The 20,796-nt window shown below is 44.9% G+C and overlaps 1 protein-coding gene across 6 annotated transcripts in view; it reads left to right on the top strand.

Moving 5' to 3' along the window:
* NUP85 (nucleoporin 85) overlaps window positions 1-20,391 on the top strand; it is a 46,886-nt gene extending 26,495 nt beyond the window's left edge. For 3 of the 6 annotated variants that reach the window (XM_072781517.1, XM_072781518.1, XM_072781515.1), the window contains 13 exons: window positions 350-471; window positions 4,290-4,424; window positions 4,530-4,652; window positions 5,051-5,182; window positions 5,535-5,641; window positions 16,472-16,555; window positions 16,656-16,721; window positions 16,909-17,060; window positions 17,817-17,934; window positions 18,039-18,139; window positions 19,181-19,332; window positions 19,742-19,843; window positions 20,203-20,391. In XM_072781517.1, coding sequence (XP_072637618.1) covers window positions 350-471; window positions 4,290-4,424; window positions 4,530-4,652; window positions 5,051-5,182; window positions 5,535-5,641; window positions 16,472-16,555; window positions 16,656-16,721; window positions 16,909-17,060; window positions 17,817-17,934; window positions 18,039-18,139; window positions 19,181-19,332; window positions 19,742-19,843; window positions 20,203-20,301 — 1,493 coding nt within the window. In that variant the 3' untranslated portion in view covers window positions 20,302-20,391. The remainder of the gene's footprint in view (window positions 1-349; window positions 472-4,289; window positions 4,425-4,529; window positions 4,653-5,050; window positions 5,183-5,534; window positions 5,642-16,471; window positions 16,556-16,655; window positions 16,722-16,908; window positions 17,061-17,816; window positions 17,935-18,038; window positions 18,140-19,180; window positions 19,333-19,741; window positions 19,844-20,202) is intronic. The other 3 variants (XM_072781516.1, XM_072781521.1, XM_072781520.1) reach the window with 3 other exon arrangements.
* Window positions 20,392-20,796: the final 405 nt, after the last annotated feature.

Raw genomic sequence — 20,796 nt, forward strand, 5'->3', positions numbered from 1 at the left:
AGGCTCCCCACAGATAGCCCAATGCAGGAGTTGATCCCCAAACCCGGGATCACTCCGTAAGCCGAAGGCAGATGTCTGCTCAGCCGGTGAGCCACCCGGGTGTCCCAGATTCAGCCTTTTCAAAGAGTCATGAAAGGTGGAACTTCCTGGCTCAGAGGAAGTATTTGTAAAGGTCCATTTCCTAGCCCAGTCCTTTATTCAGGACCAAAGGGGTGCCTACTTAAGCGAGATCAGCCACTTCCTACATAGTCATTTGTCTGCCGTACATACTCTGTCTGTGCTTGGGAGGTGGAGTTTGCTGCAGATGAAGCTGAGGTTTTTAATGTGTAATGAGAGTCTTTCCTCCCAGCTGGCCCTCTCCTCCTTCACCTCCTTGACTGGGTCCGACTGCATGTGTGTGAAGTGGACAGTTTATTGGCAGATGTCCTGGGCAGTGAGAATCCAAGCAAACATGAGAGCTTTTGGAACTTGGTAAGCATCTCTTGCAGTCTGACCCTCCTGACTTCCACCTTGTATTCTGTTTTTCCCAGTGCTTGTTGGTGGTCCTGAGGATTGCCTTCTGAGCCTTGTTTACACTCAGACTGGCTCTTTGGGTCTGTGATTTATGGAGATGCTCTTAGATCTTTTCTTCTCTGCTCCATAGGAGAGTTTAGCACTAAGTTGTCGTGTAAGAGAAGTAATGCTTTATAAATGTTCCAGTAAGCAGGGAAACTTAATTTCTTTGTGAATCTAAGAAAGAGAAGAAGTGATAAAACTGATTGATAGAGGCTGGTGGAGGAGTGGGAGGTTAATGTAAATGAGCAGGACGGGTTTTAAGGTGATATAAATGTTCTAAAACTAGATTATAGTGATGGTACGCAACTCTGTAAACTTGCTATATATGTAGGTGAATGTTCATAGTGTGAAAATTATAACTCCATATAGCTATTAAAAACAAAAAGCTCGATGATCCTGAAGTCATTTGAATTTTCAATTTGGAAGTCAGTACGTATATTGGGGCTATGTGTGTATGTATGTATGTATGTATGTATGCTGTGCCTATTGACCTGTGACCTAGTTGGGAGGGACGGGGGAAAAGGTTGCTAGTTGACCTGAATAATGGAAAGTTGATTAAACTTAAAATCTGAAATTCCGGTAAAGAATTGTTACCAGTGATGCTATTTCTGGGCCTTTTGTTGCTGGGAGATCTGTATAAGTGGAGGGAGAGCTTGCTCAGGATATATTGGGCCCAGATTTCGAGTCTCTGATTTATTCACTGAGTATTTATTGAGTGCTCCTATTTGCAAGGCACTGAGGAAACAACCATGACCAAACTGGGCAAAGATTACTGCCCTTATGAAGTTTACATCCTATCCTCGTGGGGAGACAGGAAATAAATACAGAAACAAAATATGCAGCGTGCCTCACAGTGAAGCATTGTGGTGTGGAGAGCCGTAAAGCCAAGGTGGGGAATTGGCAATGGTAGAGCCAGGGAATCCAGAAAGGCCTTCCTCATGAGATGATGTGGGAGGAGCGATGCTGGGCCAAAGAAGGGGAGAGAATGTTGCAGACAGTGAGACCTGTAGGCACTCCGACCTGAAGGCACAATGAGATGAGGTGCAGTGTGAACGAGAGCATGAGTTGGGGACATAAGGGCAGAGAGTCACAGGGTCAGATCGTAGAGTCCCCTAGACTGTTATAAGGACTTTAACTTTGAGAGAGGTAGGAGAGTGGGGTGGTGAGAACATGGTCTGTGGTGCCAGACTGCCTGTGTTAGCATCCTGGCTCTGCCTCTTACTAGCTGTGGGGTCTTAAATGAGTTACTTAACAGCTATTAGTTTCTTCTGTATAATGCAGATGATAATAAGATTATATTTAAGATTATTTTATTTATGATTAGGGTGCCTGGGTGGCTCAGTCATTTATTTAAGCATCTGACTTCAGCTCAGATCATGATCTTAGGGTCTAGGGATCAAGTTGTGTGGGGCTCCCCACTTAGCGGGGAGTCTGCTTGTTCCTCTCCTTCTGCCCCTTCCCCCACTTGTGCATATGTGCTCTCAAATAAGTAAAATCTTTTTTTTTTAAGATTTTAAAAATTTATTTGACAGAGCATAGGCAGAGGGAGTGGCAGGCAGAGAGAGAGAGAGAGAGAGAGAGAGAGAAAGCAGGCCCCCACTGAGCAGGGAGACCGATTTGGGACTCGATCCCAGGACCCTGGAATCATGACCTGAGCTGAAGGCAGATGCTTAATCAACAGAGCCACTGAGGTGCCCCTCCAATAATAAAAAATCATGAAAAAGATTGTTATGGTTAAAGGACATAAACGTGTGTAAACTAGTTGATAGACCCAACCCCTGAGTCAGATGGGGTTAGGGGCATTGGAGAGTTGAGCAGTCATGTCATGATCTGACATAGGTTCTCAAGGCTCTCTGGCTGCCCTACTGAGGATAGAGCAAGGGAGAAGCAGAGATCAGTCTAGATGGTACTAAACCAGGCAAAGATGGTGGTGACCTGGACAAGGATGGGAGCTGAGCAGAGGAGGTGGTGAGAAGTCATTAAATTCTGGATGCAGTTTACAGGTATTATTGATGGGATTTGCTAATAGATTGGACGTGCATGTGTAAGAAATAGGAGAATGTGGGAAAATCAGGTTGGTAAATTGGAGGCAGCCAGGTGTTTACTTTCAGACATGCTACATTTAAGATGCCTGTGAGATCCAAGTGGAGACACTGTCCAGGCAGTATGGTATACAAGTCTGGAATCCAGAAAAGGAAGTACAGACTAGAGAGAAATTGGGTATTTGTCAGCATGTATATATTTGGTTTTTTGAGCATGACTTAGTACAGGAAAATGTTACTTTGTATGTTTTACATATTGTGTGTATATACTGTTGGTTGTCATTAGTCATGACAGGGTCTATAAAATTGCCTGGAACATGTATTGATGATAACCAATGCAAAGTTCTTTGAGCCTCTGAGCTCATTTTTGTCACCTGATCAGTGTATAACCTTGTTTTATGTATGTTTTTATTTAAAGACACCTTATTTGATACACATTATTGACTCATTAACATTGAACTTATGGCCAACAACACTGTATTGCATGCCTGAATGAAGCTTATCTAACATACATTTTCTACTTATGGACCATCATCCATTCTTAGCACTTAGAAACACTATGTAGCACTTAGCACTATGCTTGGAGGCTCAACAAAAAGCACAAAAATACAAAAAAAAATGATACTAGATAGATCCTTTTTTTTTTTTTTTAAAGATTTTATTTATTCATGAAAGAGAGAGAGGCAGAGACACAGGCAGAAGGAGAAGCAGGCCCCATGCAGGGAGCCTGATGTGGGTCTCGATCTTGGGACCCCAGGATCACACCCTGGGTCGAAGGCAGGCACTAAATCGCTGAGCCACCCAGGGATCCCCTAGATAGATCCTGAAAAAGACACTTGTTTAGTTTGAGAGTTGATACAGGAAGGTAGAGTGCCACCTGGTTCAACTTCAGCTGGGAATGTGCAGTGACTCAAATTTTTTGCCACTCTGTGCATCTCCAAAAGTAATGGTGAAAGTACCTCACATATACTGATTTTTGGGGTTACAAATAAATGTTAACAAATAGGCAAATTCACAAATATGAAATCTCTGAATAAAGAGGATTGACTATATTGATTGACTATATTGTATGTGTGTGTACATATTTTTTATTTGAACTAAAACTTTTATGAACCAATCTTTATTTGATGTACTATGCCGTTTTCTGTTTCATTCATTCATTTATTTTTTTTAATTTTTATTTATTTATGATAGTCACAGAGAGAGAGAGAGAGAGAGGCAGAGACGCAGGCAAAGGGAGAAGCAGGCTCCATGCACCGGGAGCCCCATGTGGGATTCGATCCCGGGTCTCCAGGATCGCGCCCTGGGCCAAAGGCAGGCGCTAAACCTCTGCGCCACCCAGGGTTCCCTCATTCATTCATTTATTAAGTAAATTCTGCATCCAGTGTGGGGCTTGAACTCATGATCCCAAGATTAAGAGTTGCATGCTCTACTCGACTGATCTAGCCAGGTATCCGCATTTCATTTATTTTTAAAAATTCGGTTGCCATCTGTTGCAACCCAATCAAATTGGGTTATAACATGCAGTTTGAAAAGCATGGTCTAGTTTAAAACCATTAGACTGGGTGAGCTAGACTACTGCTGGAGAGAAGAAACTATCATATGTCCACAAGCCTGGGAAACCAAAGTATGGATTGAGGAGACTGGCTTCTGGCCTCCATGCAATATTCATGTTCTTGTGTGTCCTCCCAGGTGACCATCTTGGTGCTACAGGGCCGGCTGGATGAGGCTCGGCAGATGCTCTCCAAGGAAGCTGATGCCAACCCCTCCTCTGCAGGCATGTGCCGAATCCTGGGGGACCTGATGAGGACAATGCCCGTTCTCAGTGTATGTGGGAGCAGCCCTGTTTTGCTGAGTCACATGAGAGGGATTTGTTCATTAAGCACAGGGGGTTACTGTAGTGACAGCATCTCACTGTGTCTCTCCCCTTAGCCTGGTAACACCCAGACACTGACAGAGCTGGAGCTGAAGTGGCAGCATTGGCATGAGGAATGTGAGCGTCACCTCCAGGACAGCACATTTGCTGCCAGCCCTCACCTGGAGTCTCTCTGCAAGGTCAGTGGGAAGGAAGTCCACGTTGGGGTCCAGGTTGGAGCTGTGACATCCAACACAACAACAACAGGAACACAGTCCTCTTTGGACAGGCTGTCCATCAGCTCTGCCAGGAAAGAGAGAGCTTTCAGACCAGGTGTTCTTATTGAGATCAGGGGGGGTGTTTCTGGTTTCTTTTAATTTTATTTAGTTGAGAGAGAGAGAGATAATGAGCCAGAGAGAGGGAGAAGCAGGCTTTTTGCTGAGCAGAGAGCCCAATGTAGGGGTCATTCCCAGGACTCCAGGATCATGACCTGAGCCAAAGGCAGGCACTTAACCAACTGAGCCACCTAGTGCCCAAGGTCAAGAGAGTTAACAGAGAAGTTGGCTCTGGAACTGAGAGAAGATGTCTCTTTCCTTAGATCTTGCTAGGAGATGAAGCCGCCTTGTTGGAGCAAAAGGAGCTTCTGAATAACTGGTATCATTTCCTAGTGACCCGGCTCCTGTATTCTCATCCCACAGTAAAACCCATTGACCTGCACCTTTATGCCCAGGTGAGCCTGAACTCCAAGGGATGGTGGTGGGTAATAGGAATCCTGGGGGCTAGGTCATTTTCAGTGTGCGACCTCTTTGAGTTGAACCTCCCTGAAGAACAGGAAAGGTCTTTCCTTTGCTTCCCCCATCTTTTATTTTTATAGTAACCTCTGCCCCCAACATGGGGCTCAAACTCATGACCCTAGAGATCAAGAGTTGCACATTCTTCCAACTGAGCCAGCCAGGTGCCCCATTTTTGAAGGACCCCATTGCCCTTCTCCAGGGTTCCCTACACAGCAGCCCTGCCTGCCCCCTTGAGTCTCTCTTTCCATCTGGGAATTGAGTTCCAGTTCCGTCACCACCTTTCCACAGTCCAGCCTTGACCTGTTTCTGGGAGGTGAGAGCAGCCCAGAACCCCTGGACAACATCTTGCTGGCCGCCTTTGAGTTTGACATCCACCAAGTGATCAAGGAGTGCAGGTAGGACCTGCTGTGCCACCACCCTTGGCTGTCTTTAGGGGTACAGTTTGGGACACTAAGTATACTCGGGGTTCTGCAACATCACCGTCATCCTTTCTTAGAATGTCTCATTCCTTCTTACTGGTGTCTTAACTTTCTTTCCACTGACCTGCTCCACTCCTGAGCCACATGCAGGTAGATAATGGCTGCTCTCTAGACAAGCTTAGGGACCTTCCTGGGGCTCAAGTCCTACTGTGTTTATAATAGTTTTCGTTTCAGGGTTGTTTACTTGAACAACATTGCAGTAGGTTACTTTGATATTTAAAACCAAGAAAAACCCAGCAAGCCTATTTCTTGGAACCTGATGGGTATTCAAACCACCTTAAGAGAGAGCGCTTCTCAATAGTCTCCCTTTCAGGTTTCCCTTTCTGGTGACCTGTGGGCTGTCACACTCTGGCTGAGTCTGTTTAGCGCAGGGGTTCCACACCACCCCTCTCCTCAAGCAGGTAGGTGCATTGGACCTTCAGCAAGGTGGGAATGGGAGTGTCAGACAGAATGAATCGAAGGTACAAGGTGTCAGAAATTTCCATATATAGTAAGTGAGACAGTTTGGCATCCCTTCTTATGCAGCCTGGTCAAGTGGCTACTGCATTGAAGACTCCCTGAAGGGAGACCATTGGGAACTACAGCAGACGACCTTGCTCAGTATTGAATTCATTGACCTCAACTGGATCTTACTCAGCACATCTGGCCAGTGGGGAAGGGGTCCCTTCCTGCGATGCTCCTCTTGTTTGAGCCAGAAGAAAGCCAAGATTTCCAGAAAATAGAGCTAGATTTGGAGAAAGAAAACTGGGTTTTGTGTTCATATTCTTTTCACAGACATGTAGCTGGAGCTGAAAGATGACTTCCAGAATCCGGCTGATTGCAGGGTGGGGAGGGGGGGGCATCTGCACAGAGCAGTTAGCGAGAATAACTTACAAAGGTGCACACACATGTCATTATTTGGCTTTGTCATTGTCTCTGCCTATTATTCAAAGTAATGGGCATTCCTAAATATACTTAGTCTGTTACAGCAGTGGGTTATTTCTACCAGGACTTCCTTTCTAAGCCACATCTGAATTTTTGGGAACAAATCAGATTTGAGCAGAACCGGAAGGAAGGACAATGAAAAGAGAAAGCACCCTGTTCTCTGCAGTGACAGTAGAAGAAAGAGAGGGTGCCAGTGAAGAGGCGGGGCTTTGATGAATGCCGCAGAAAATGGCATCACCCTCCTGCCAGTCACACATAAGGAAGGATCAGTCTCTCGGCCCCTTAGTCTGGGCCTGTGTCTAGCCTGGTGAGCAGGAAAGGGTCTAAAGTATTTCTGTTTCCAGTAAATTTTGGAGCTTGGGTTTTTCTGATCAGGAAGCTACTTCCTACTCTATTCTGAAAGAGGTATCATACTGTAAGTCCTAGGACCTTATCTCAAGAATTGGAGGATAGGCTGAAGTATCTTCAGATTAGCAGAGTTTTAGAAATGTGCCGTCCTGGATGGGGAAGGATTGGATTTGGGGTCCTGTGAGCACTTGATTTTTCTTGAGTTATCTAATCAGACCCAAAGTTCCTGGGAAAACAGGGAAAGTCTGGGGTTGGGCCAGTGGACTGGTGATGTAGGGAAGTCTTACTGATTTATTTGGGTGTGATGTCAACTGTGTTCATGACTAGCCTGTAAAGGGGAATGAGGGGAATCTTTTTTTTTTTTTTTTAAGATTTGACTTATTTATTCATGAAAGACACACAAAGAGAGGCAGAGACATAGGCAGAGGGAGAAGCAGGCTCCCCATGGGGAGCTGGATTCGGGATTTGATCCCAGGATTCTGGGTCCTGAGTTAAAGGCAGATGCTTAACCACTGAGCCACCCAGGTGTCCCCAGGGGTATCCTTTTAAAGAGGCCAGAAGGGAGATTTCTAAATGGGTACCTGATGATCCCCATGTTAACTCTGCCAGACCTCTGGGGCAGGAAGGGCAATGAAGGGTTCTGAAGTAGAGCATAGGCCTACTTCATCAGCCTCTTCTGTAGGGCCACAGGTTTGCCTATTATCCCCACAGCTGAAAGGAGAAGTCTGGAATCTGAGTGTTCATTTCCTCCCCCTGCTTTATAGTGTCCTCTAAAAGCCAGTTCTTTGCTATCTGGCAAGAGGAAATAGGGAGCTGGCATAGAATTCACCAGGAGCTGGGCAAGATGTCAGCTTTCTGGTGCCCTTAAAGTCCTCCCAAATACTGAACTAGAAGGAAACTAGTCTTCAAAAACTAAGAAGTCCAGTTTAATGTTTGTCTAATCTAGAATCTTCTTGCTGGACCTTTGGCCTGGCCCATAACTTGGCTGCAGTGGTGTGTAGACAGACCCTCATGCACCATTTGCAGAAGAAGGTCCACAACTGCCTGAGCTCAGGTAGGCAGTGGTTGCTGCAGAGCCACCTTACCCTGGCTGTCTCCCCAGCTCCAGTTCTTTTTTAGCAGAGGCCACCCCAGAGCTGTAAGCCTTCCTCAAACATCTTTGAATGAGGAGGCTGTTTTCCTGGCCTGTACGGAGGAGATAAGGCCAGGAGATTGCTTTTGGGATTCTCTGTTAAATGTGTATAAAGCTCCCAGATCTGTTGTTGAGACTTATTTAGCTCTACAGGGAGGATGTTCAAGGCAGCCTTGTTCAGCACTCTGTCCAGTCTTGGTCACTCAAACTGTGTCATTAGCGCTCTGCCTTCAGTGGTCACTGTCTTGCAGCCTTGGAAGCTACTGTATCCCCTTGGAAAGATGCTGGAGGGCTGCCAGACTGAGGCATGCTGTGGCCCACTGGCTGGCTGTCTCACCAGAACCATGAGCATCAGTCTGGGTAACAGCAGCTGTTCACAAGGGCTGAGCTGTTATTTCCCCATACCCATTCTTTATACCCCACACCATGCCAAGCTTTGAGATTATAGCAGTTTTCCTTGTATTCTTGAATTTATAACCTAGGCTAGATGTGTGGAACCCCTTAAGAGAGGACTTTATATCAGATTGGAAGGTGAGGAAAGAATTATTGAAGGAGGCTTCACTTGAGTCCTAGAAAGCTCAGCAAAGAACAGAAAAGGTCATTTTAGGCAGAGAGAAAAGCATGGGGAAAGACCCAGGCAGGAAAGAAAGCCTGTAACCTGCTGAAGGAACTGCACACGTCTGCACACATCTCTTAGAACCAAAGACTAAGTAAGGGGTTGAAGTGACAAAGATCAGAAAGGAGTCAGATTATCAAGAACCAAATAGAGGGATCCCTGGGTGGCGCAGCGGTTTGGCGCCTGCCTTTGGCCCAGGGCGCGATCCTGGAGACCCGGGATCGAGTCCCACGTCGGGCTCCCGGTGCATGGAGCCTGCTTCTCCCTCTGCCTGTGTCTCTGCCTCTCTCTCTCTGTGACTATCATAAATAAATAAAAAATTTAAAAAAAAAAAAAAAAAAAAGAACCAAATAGATACACTGTACTCAGTAGTTTTGATTAAATCCAAATGGGGAGCCCCTGAGGATTTTGAGTAGGTTAATGCTGTGAAATTTGTATTTGAGAAGGAGCAATCTGAAGAGTATGGAGAACAGCAGGGCTGGTAGCTGGGAGACCAGTCCTAAGACTAATAAAAATCACCCATGTAGAAAATGGTTAATAATTACAATAATGGTGGGCAGCCCAGGTGGCTCAGCGGTTTAGCACCTGCCTTCAGACCAGGGCATGATTCTGGAGACCCCGGATCGAGTCCCACGTCAGGCTCCCTGCGTCTCTGTGTGTCTCTCTCGGGAATGAATGAATGAATGAATGAATGAATAAATAAATAAAATTTTAAAAATAATAATTACAGTAATGGTGATACTAGTTAACATTTATTAGACTAAGAACTTTTACGGATTATTTCAGTGTATCTTTGAACAGACTTTTGAGGTAGTAGCTTTTTTCATGCCTATTTTACAAATGAGAGCAGTGATTGCTGGTAAAGTCACATTGTTAGTTCTCAAAGGCAAAGGCACTGTGGTTATTTGGATCCAAAGTCATTTGCTAAAGTCCATACTGTTTGCTGAGCTCTTAAGCATTAACAGGCCATCAAGAAGTCCTATATTAGCTCAACTTCAAAATTCTCTCCAGCTTCTTCTCATTCCCTCCTCAGCTGCCACCATAGCCCAGCCACCATTATTAATAGCCCAGACTATTGCAAGTAACCCATGATTGGCTTTGTCACTAACCATATCTCTACATTGTTTGCACAGAACAGTTTGAGCATTCTTTTCAGTCTTTTTTTTTTTTTCAAGGTTTTCGGTTTTTTTTTTTTTTTTTTAAGGTTTCATTTATTTATTCATGAAGACACAGAGGAGAAGAGAGAGAGAGAGAGAGAGGCAGAGACACAGGCAGAGGGAGAAGCAGACTCCATGAAGGGAGCCTGACGTGGGACTCGATCCTGGATCTCCAGGATCATGCTCTGGGCTGCAGGCAGTGCTAAAACTGCTGCGCCACGGGGCTGCCCTCCAGGTTTTGTTTAAGAGAGATAAGTTGGGGAGCAGGGGGAGAGGGACAAGCAGACTGTGCTAAGCATGGAGCCCAATCATGTGTTTAATCCCATGACCCTGAAATCGGGATCTCAGCTAAAATCTAGAGTCAGATGCTCCACTGAATGAGACACCCAGGCACTCCTTGTTTTCTTTAGAGTTTCTTTATTCATGAGAGAATCCCAGAGAGAGGCAGAGACATAGGCAGAGGGAGAAGCAGGCTCCCTGTGGGGAACCCGATGTGGGACTCAATCCCGGGATCCTGGAATCATGACCTGAGCCAAAGGCAGACGCTTATACTGAGCCACCAGGCATCCCACATTTTTGGTTTTTTTTTTTAAGTTTTTATTTAAATTCCAGTTAGTTGGGCAGCCCCAGTGGCGCAGCAGTTTAGTGCTGTCTGCAGCCTTGGGGTGTGATCCTGGAGACCCTGGATCGGGTCCCATGTCAGGCTTCCTGTATGGAGTCCGCTTTTCCCTCTGCCTGTGTCTCTGCCCCTCTCTCTCTCTCTGTCTCTATGAATAAATAAAATCTTTAAAAAAAGAAAATAAATTCCAGTTAGTTAACATACAATGTAATATTAATTTCAGGTGTGCAGTATAGTGATTAAACCTTCCATACATCACCCATTGCTCATCACAAGTGCCTTTTTTTTTTTTTTTTAAGGATTTTATTTATTTATTCATGAGAGACACGGAGAGAGAGCACAGGAGAGTCAGAGACACAGGCAGAGGGAGAAGCAGGCTCCATGCAGGGAACCTGATGTGGGACTCGATCCTTGGTCTCCAGGATCAGGTCCTTGGGCTGAAGGCAGCGCTAAACCGCTGAGCCACCTGGGCTGCCCAACAATGCCCTCCTTAATCCTCATCACTTAAGGACACCTCGGTGGCTCAGTGTTTGAGCGTTTGCCTTTGGCTCAGGTCATGATCCCAGAGTCCTGGGATCGAGCTTGCTTCTCTCTGCCGGTTCTCTACCTCCCTCTGTCTCTCAAGAATAAATAAAGTCTTAAAAAAGAAATCTTCATCACTTATTTCTCCCACCTCCCCATCCATCTCCTCTCTGGTAACTAGCAGCTTATTCACTCTCATTAAGAGTCTCTTTCTTGGTTTGTCTCTTTCACTCCTTTTTTCTCCCCCTTTGCTCATTTGTTTTATTTAAGATTTTATTTTGAAGTAATCTCTATACCCATTGTGGGGCCCCTCACTCAAAACTGAGATCAAGAGTCTCAAGCTCTACCAATTGAGCCAGCCAGGTGCCTTGGTTTGTTCTTTATTTTTTTATCTTTTATTTATTATTTTTTTAAAGATTTTTAATTTATTCATTAGAGACACAGAGAAAGAGGGAGGCAGAGACACAGGCATAGGAAGAAGCAGGCTCCCCGCAAGGACCCCGATGCAGGACCTGATCCCAGGACTCCTGGGATTACAACCTGAGCCAAAGGCAGATGCTCAACCGCTGAGCCACCCAGGCACCCCTGTTTTGTTTTTTAAATTACACACGAGTACTAAATAAAATCTTTAAAGGGGGGGGCAGCCTTGGTGGCGTAGCGGTTTGGTGCTGCCTGCAGCCTGGGGTGTGATCCTGGAGACCTGGGATCGAGTCCTGCTTCGGGCTCCCTGGGTAGAGCCTGCTTCTCCCTCTGCCTGTGTCTCTGCCTCTCTCTCTCTGTGTCTATGAATAAATAAATAAAATCTTTAAAAATAAATAAATAAATTACACATGAGTGAAATCAAATGGTATTTCACTTTCTCTGGTTGATTGATTGCACTTAGCACAGTACTGTTTAGCTCCATCCTTGTTGTTACAAATGGAAAGATTTCATTCTTTTTTTGTGACTCTTATTCCATTATTCCATTGTATATATGTACCACATCTTTATCCATTCATCAGTCGATGGACATTTGGGCACTTGCCATCTTTTGGCTATTGTAGATAATTCTGCAATAAACATTGGAGTACACGTACCCCTTTGAATTACTATTTTTGTATCTTTTGGGTAAATACCTAGTAGTGCAATTGCTGGGTCATGGAATAGTTGTATTTTTAACTTTTTTAAAAAGTAAGCTCTATACCCATGTATGGCTTGAACTTGTGACCCCAAGATCACGAGTCACACAGTCTACTGACTGAGCCAGACACCCCCTCTACCTTTAAGGGTTTTTTTTAAGATTTTATTTATTCATGAGAGACAGAGAGACAGAGGGAGAAGCAGGCTCCATGCAAGGAGCCAGATGTGGGACTTGATCCAAGGATTACGCCCTGAGCTGAAGGCAGACGCTTAACTGCTGAGCCACTCAGGCATCCATACTTTTAAGTTTTTGAGAAACATCCATAGTGTTTTCCACCAGTTCGTATTTCCACCAACTGCGCACAGGGCTCCCCTTTCTCCACATCCTTGCCAACTGATCTGTTGTTTCTTGTGTTGATTTTAGCCATTGTGACAGGTGTGAGCTGATATTTCATTGTGGTTTTGATTTGCCAGTCTTCTCAGTGTTAAACCAGGTTTTCCTGCTTTCTGACCCAGTGGCTTCCCATCACAAGGCCCTAAGTGAGCTGGCCTCTGCTTACCTTGAAGTTTGAATCACATGGGCTTCATTTTGAAGTAAAAACAAGACTTTCTACTCCAGAGCCTTTACACTGACTATTGCCCCTATTTCAGGAGGGCTCCTTTTCCTTGTTTTCCTGTGGCAGGCTCCCTGCCTCCTCCAATCCTCTGTTTAAATAACTATTCTCTGGATCCCTGGGTGGCGCAGCAGTTTGGCACCTGCCTTTGGCCCAGGGCGCAATCCTGGAGACCCGGGATCGAATCCCACGTCGGGCTCCCGGTGCATGGAGCCTGCTTCTCCCTCTGCCTGTGTCTCTGCCTCTTTCTCTCTGTGACTATCATAAATAAATAAAAATTAAAAATAAATAAATAAATAAATAAATAACTATTCTCGATTCATTTTCTATATGTAGCTTATTCTAGAGGGGTGGACTGTGCATGTAATTGTGTACCTACAGACACATATATGTATGTACACAGTGTATCTGTGTACATACAGATATGGGGAGATATCTTGTATTTATATTTTGTAGGTTTATTCACCTTATTTAATATTCGACCTTAGGACCAGCCTTTTTTTTTTTTTTTTTTTTTTTTTTTAGTTTTTATTAATTTAGAGAAAGAATGCGAGTGCATTAGAGCAGAAGTAAGGGAGGAAGAAGGAGAATCTCAAGCAGACTCCTTGCTGAGTTTGGAGCCTGATAGGGGCTTGATCCCACAACCCTGAGATATGACGAGCCCAGATCAGGAGTGGGATGCTTAACCGAGCCACCCAGGTATTCCATGGGACCGGCTACTCTTGATTTCAGCTGTTACTTTTGAATTTTTCATAACTTCAGTTTCTAAAGATAGCTTCGGTGTCTCAAAGCGCTGTACTGACCATCATAATTCCTCCACTTTGGCATTCAAGCTAAAGTTAAAAGAATAATTAGCCAGTCACTTAGTAGCAGGACTGGATTTGAACCAATTTGCAGTGTGGATAAACCATATCCATGGTGGTCAGGAAGCAGTTTAGTAGGGATTAGTTATGTGTTAACCTCAATTTCAGATTTGCTGATTTTTATATTTATAGAGCACTAGTCAAAGGAATCTTTTTTAAGATTTTATTTATTTATTCATGAGAGACACAGATTGAGAGAGAGAGAGGCAGAGACACAGGCAAAGGGAGAAGCAGGCTCCATGCAGGGAGCCCGATGCGGGACTCGATCCCAGGACTCCAGGATCACGCCCTGGGCCGAAGGCAGGTGCTAAACTGCTGAGCCACCCAAGGATCCCCATGGAATCTTTTTTTTTTTTTAAGAATTTATCTGAGAGAACACGTGAGGGGGAGCACAAGTTGGGGGAATTTTATTTATTTGAGAGAGAGCCAGCAGCAGAGAGCATGAGTAAAGAGGAGAAGGGGGAAGCAGACACCCCACTGAGTAGGGAACTATATGTGGGGCTGGATCCCAGGACCCCGGGATCATGACCTGAGCCAAAGGAAGATGCTTAACCGACTGAGCCACCCAGGTACCCCTTGGTTACTTTTTTAAAGATTTATTTTAGAGAACAAGAGAGGACTGTGTGTGCATTTTGAGGGGGTGTACAAGGGGGGGAGAGGGAAAGAATCTCAAGCAGACTCCCCACAGAGCATGGAGCCTGATGCAGGGCTCAGTCCATGACCCTGAGATCATGATGAGCCAAAATCATGACTGGGATGCTTAACTGGGGCACCCAGGTGCCCCAGTGTGTTTGTCTTTTACTCTTAGGAAAGTGGAGTTTTAATGATTACTTTCTATAACAAAATCAAATGTAAGTAAACTGGAAGCAGACTATCAAGATAGATAGTTTCAAGGTATAATCATGCATTAAGGTAAAAACTTCTGCTTTCATGATCTAAAAAGAATAGAGATTGGTTTACACTGAATTACTGGACAAATGTTCAAAACTTACGCCTTGTTCTTAGGGCTATGGATCCTCAAATATTCCATCTGTTCCAGGATTCCACCATTAGGGAATGCTCTTGTTTCTTGGTTTCAACTCAGGTCATGATTTCAGGGTCATGGGATCAAGCCCTGCATTGGGCTCTGTGCTGAGTGAGGAGTCTGCTTGAGATTCTGTCCCTCTCCACCTTCACGTGCACTTGCGCCCTAAAATAAAATCTTTAAAAAAAAAGTAATATTTTCCAATATTCTTTTTTTTTAAAAAGACTTTATTTATTCATGAGAGACACAGAGAGAACGAGAGAGGTAGACACAGGCAGAGGGAGAAGCAGGCTCCATGCAGGGAGCCCGAATGGGACTCGATCCTGGGTCTTCAGGATCACACCCTGGGCCGAAGGCAGACGCTAAACCGGAGAGCCACTCAGGGATCCCGTTTTTGGCAATTTTCAAAAATACCTTTTCTTGTATTTTTTTATATTTCCACAATCCTTCAATACTAAGAGTTCTATAAATTATGTGCTACACAAAGTCCTATCATGCTCAAGTTTTCAAAGAGTACTTCCTTGATCCAAGTTCTCCTTTAGCTATGGCTTTGCTAATTTTGTAATTCTGTGTTCCTTTCTGACCTTGTTCTTTTAGACAGGAGTCCCAATAAATAAGATCTGCTTGGTGAGGAGCCTGCTGCTTCTCCCTCTCCTCCTCACTCATGCTCTCTACTACTCTCTCTCTCTCAAATAAATAAAAACTTAAAAAAAAAAAGTCAAGCATTATATACAAAGAGAAAGGCCTATGCCAAGTAACAAATGAGTAATATAACCAGAAATGATGTATGTACATACAGTAAGTGCATTGGAATACTCTATAGAGCATGATGCAGGGTGTTTTCAAACAACTGATGATGTAAAACAGTGATTTCCAAGGCATTTACTTAATCAGACCTTTAGAGGGCCCTAGAAACCTTCACTTTTAACAAGGGCCCCAGGAACTTCTAGGTTTTGATTAAACGTGTGGTTTGGGAGAGGACTTCACCTTCATTGTGGCCAGAGTACATATACGATAAAATTATAAATCTTGTAATTGAACAAAATTTCTTTATACAAAGTACTAATAGAAACCTAAACAAAAGATGGTTTTTAAAAGTATCATGTATATATATGTATATATATAGTCCTATTCATAAAGTATATTAATCAAAAGCTGTACAATGAGAAGCATTAATAGTGAAGCCAGCTGCAAATATATTGCTTTGAAGTCCATGTTTCCTCAAGCATCAAAAACTACCAGTCTCTTAGTCTTTTGTTGATTTCTGTATTTTTGATGTGTTAGTTTCAGGTTTACTACATTTGACAATTCTGTACATCACAAAACGTTCACCACCAGAAGTGCAGTTACCATGCGTTACCACATAAAGTTAGCATAGCTATACTTTTCATTTGCATAAATCACTCATAACTGGAAGTTTGTACCTTTTCACGTAGTTCTCCAGTCCCCTACCTCCCTCTGTCTGATAACCACCAGTTTGTTCTCTGTGTTTATTAAGCCTATCTGTTTGTTTGGTTTTTTTTTTACACATTATTTTGTATCCACATTCTCTGCATGTGATTGGATCCCTGAATTTTATTTTCACTGTGACATTTTCCAGAGATCTAGATTGTTGGCTTCCACTTTGAGGGCTTACCATCCTTCTGAGTATCCACTGTCCGTCCCCACATAGCACATAGCTGTGTGCTTCCAGACATATTTTCACTTGTTATTGTCCCTCCCATCCTTTTATGCAAAGGATATGCAGGCTCACATGGGCCATATAGTCACCCTGACTCTCCTTCTTGCCCTGGTGTTTGAATCTGTAGTATTGCTCTGAGCAACTGGTGGTTTGTGGCCCATCTGACAGACCTGCTGGATCACTGCAAGCTCCTCCAGTCGCACAACCTGTAGTAAGTGTGTGGCGGCCATGCCTGCCCTTGGGTTGGGCTGTGGGAGGGCCCTGAATGGAGCAGGCCAGGGGTTTGGGTCTCCTGTTATGTTTTCTTTCAGCTTTGGATCTAACATGAGAGAGTTCCTCCTGCTGGAATATGCCTCAGGACTGTTTGCTCATCACAGGTAGGAAAGCCCCAAGGATATGAGGTGCTTTTCAGCATGGATGTACCACTGGGTCTTGGATTGTGCTCTCCCCTGTCTGGTTCCCTGAAGGCAACGGGTCCAGGGGAGGAGTCATCTTGGTGCCAGTCCCCAAGCTCTAGGGCAGCACATGGGCTCATCAGTCGCTCCTGTCCTTGGATGTTTGCAGCCTGTGGCAGCTGGGAGTGGACTACTTTGACTACTGCCCTGAGTTGGGCCGAGTTTCCTTGGAGCTGCACATTGAGCGGATCCCCCTGAGCACTGAGCAGAAAGCTCTCAAAGTGCTGCGGATTTGTGAGCAGCGGCAGATGACTGAGCAAGGTGAGCCCACCCTCCTCCTGCATGCTTGCTGCTCATGCTGCTCTGGCCGGACTGGAGAACGGCTGGGCAGTGGGTGCCAAGAGATAAGCCAAAACAGGAAAATTATTGAGGAAGGACAAATGGCTAGGGAGGTGTCAGGACTTAAAACAGTGGAGCACACGGCCTTTTAAAGAGATCCTGACCCACTTCCTCTCTCCTGCTTACTCTAAGAAGGTCAGGACTGAGGTCAGCTTGGAATTTACTTCTCCCAGGTGGGTTGCTATTGCTAGCTAAGACTGTCTCAGTGGGGAAGCAGGATCAGTCGCAGCTCAGGAAGAGCACAAAAAGAAAGCTGTTCTATTTTCGCCCTCTCCTTTCACTGTTGAGGGATAAAAACCCAAGTTCTTTCTAGAGGCATCTGCTTGCTTATGACCATCGCTGAAAACGTATGGATGGCATTCAAAACCCAAAGGATGTTTTTGGCACCTGGACAAATGCCCTATTAGCTGACCTGTGAGGAGCAATAAAAATCTTTTTGTACTCCTAAAATCAAACCCACTCACAAGGTCATTCCTGCCAGGATGGGACATAGTGTTAATAGAACCAGGAGGCAATTTATAAGCCCCAGAGTCCCCAGTGTTGGCAACAAGTTGTATTTGGAACCTGTGAAGAGGCTGCAGAAAGCTCAGAGGAGAGAGAAGCCTACTCCTATCTGGCAAGGTTCAAGAACGGCCTGATCTGCAGGGTGAAAAGTTCACCTTCTTTTTCCTTACAAAGTCCGCAGCATTTGTAAGATCTTAGCCATGAAAGCTGTCCGCAACAATCGCCTGGGCTCTGCCCTATCTTGGAGCATCCGAGCCAAAGATGCTGCCTTTGCCACGCTGGTGTCAGACAGGTGGGCTCAACCTCTCTTGGCTTTCTGGGGACTGTCTGGGAAGTCGGGAGGCTGAGGAAGGTGGCCTGGGACCGCTGCTCAGACCTCTGGGCCGGGCCTGGCAGGTTCCTCAAGGATTACTGTGAGCGAGGCTGCTTTTCTGATCTGGATCTCATTGACAACCTGGGGCCAGCCATGATGCTCAGTGATCGACTAACCTTCTTGGGTGAGTCTCTGGGCTCTGTCCCTCGGACCTTCAGCACAGTGATGGGTTGTGCAGATGGGAGGGACTGATTTAGGCTTCTCCAGTGTTTCCTTCCTGTTGAGCCCAAATTCCTTGAACTATGTATGCCAGACTCTACAAAGCATATTTTCTGGAAACATTTCCTAGTAGTGTCAAACTTGAGAAAAAGGTACAAGAGTAATATAAGAAGTAAGGAGCTCCCATGTACGCTTTCTCGAAATTCACCATTTTTATTTTGCCTCATTTATTATTCTCTCAGGTTTTGGGGGAGTAATCTGAAAGTTGGAGTTTCTTCCCCTTTCTTCATAAATACTTGAGCACGTGTTTCCTAAGAGAAGCACATCCTCTTCTAGAACTAGCTATCCGAATGTACCGCTCTCATAAAATCTCTAGTCCATGTTCTGGTTATTATCAGCTCTCCCAGTGACGGCTTTTGTCATGTCCACATTCACAAATTCAGTTTTCCTGTCTCTGTAGTGCTTCTGCATTTCTTAGTGCTTCTGCACTTCTTCACCTTGACTTTTTTTTTAAAGATTTTTATTTATTTATTCATGAAAGAGACAGACAGCCAGAGGGAGAAGCAGGCTCAATGCAGGGAGCCCGATGTGTGGGACTCGATCCCAGGACTCCAGGGTCACGCCCTGGGCCAAAGGCAGGCGCTAAACCGCTGAGCCATCCAGGGATCCCACCTTGACATTTTTGAAGAGTCTGTTCTGCTTTCTTATGCCCTTATTTTGGATTTATGTCAGGTTTCCTCATGATGAGATTGAGACCTATGGGTTCTTCAATCTGTTGCAGTCCACGTCTCTGGTTTGGTTTGGTGGTTACATTCTGGGAGGTTGGCTCTTTGGAGCTCCTTCAAAATGTATGTGTGTGTGTGTGTGTTTATGTGTGTTTTCAATTCTGTTGGTACATGAGTTTCGAGACCGTTCTGGAAGAGTCTCCCTGCTTTGGAGCAGCTGGTCTGGGGTTTCTCATCTTGTTTAGGGCCAGAGGTGACTCAGTGCTCTGTTTTCTCAATAGGAAAGTACCGCGAGTTCCACCGATTTTATGGGGAGAAGCGTCTTGCTGATGCAGCTTCTCTTCTCCTGTCATTGATGACTTCCCAGATAGCCCCACGGTCTTTCTGGGTAATACTATTAATAGATGCCTTGCCCCTTTTGGAAGAGAAAGAGGTACAGTTTGAATTCAGAATGATTTTCTTCTCTGTGTTTTGTAGTCCTTGATTGTGCTTCATTCTGTAGCTGTTGTGGGTGCACATCCACACATCATCTCCCAAGTAGGGCCCTGCACGTATGTGTGCATTCCCCTGTAACGCCCACTCTGAAAATCTGGTATCTACCCAAGAAAAGCTACTTAATTTGAAATGAAGCAGCAGTCTACGGATAGTACTCCGCCTAGGGCCCTGACAGGAAGGGCTGAGAGTGAGCATAAGGGCTCTGTCCTCCCAGAGCTGCATATACAGAGCTCACTCCTCCCAAGGGTTTGCACAAAGGCCATCTCTGAACCCAGGTGCATGCCCAGACCAGTGCAGCCCTTGCCTGGGGAGCAACTAAGCAAAGCAGCCACTCCTCTCTCTCCTAGGTGGTTTTTTCAGCAGAGCAAACATATGAGCTGATGAGATGTCTAGAGGACTTCGCCTCAAGAAGGCCAGTGTGGAGAGAGCCTGGTGTTCAGCGACTCCAGGTTATTTTAGCTTTTGGATTGTTGATTCCATAATGGTGATGAGAAAAGGCTCCTTCCATCTTAGACTTCCCTACTTTCCTCCAGAAACACTGGCTCCTTACAAACTTGTGCTTCTTGAGTTACCTTTTAACCTGTTATTGACACCCCCAACTCTTTAGTAGAAAGTAGGGTGGTTCTAGTGTTCTGTTCTTTTCTTCTGGCGGTCACAGTGGGCCTTTGCATGTGGTTCTGTCAACTTGCTGGAAGCTAGTACTAAATGCTAAATGCCCTTGGTCTGCCTTTGGGTCAGATAGAGCCTTGCAGAGCTTTAAAGAAGGAACACTTCTGCTGTACCTCACGCTGGCTCTGTTTACTTTTAGGAGGACGTGGAGAACACGAAGTTGGAAATGCTGAGACTTGCTCTTGCACGAAATCTTGGCCGGGCCATTATAAAAGAAGGCTCACTGGAAGGATCCTGAGGTCAGCCAAGAGCTGCTTCAATGTGTCATTTTCATATGGCAATGTATATAGATTTCTGAAAAAATAAATTTTTCTTCCCCCAAATAGAAGGCAAATTCTTGGAGTCCAGCCTAGGGAGTTTCCCCTCTACTATGAACCTGAGGTTGGTGGTAATTAAGAAAGTGCTTGTTATGTTTTCCTTGGATGGAACTGGTCTCCCTGTCTTCCAAGAGAAAAAAAAGCCACTCCTAGAAGTCATGACGGTGAGTGCAGTGCCCTCCTTCCCTATTAGCTTAAACAAGAGTGGTCAGTGGTTTACTTACGCTTCTGAAATTTAGCCTTTACAATCAACTGGAACCTTTACCTGGTTTTTACTTTAGAAAAGGAAAAGGTCCAGGAACCTGTACTTTGACCAACAAAAATCTCAGGTGATGCCAGCATATCTACCTGTATACGTCTGGAATTCCTAAGTGGTGCTTTGTCCACAGTAGAGTGAATGGTCATCTGTATTAGGA

The sequence above is a fragment of the Canis lupus genome, chromosome 16 (genome assembly GCF_048164855.1).
Source record: "Canis lupus baileyi chromosome 16, mCanLup2.hap1, whole genome shotgun sequence".
Taxonomy (NCBI): Eukaryota; Metazoa; Chordata; class Mammalia; order Carnivora; family Canidae; genus Canis; species Canis lupus.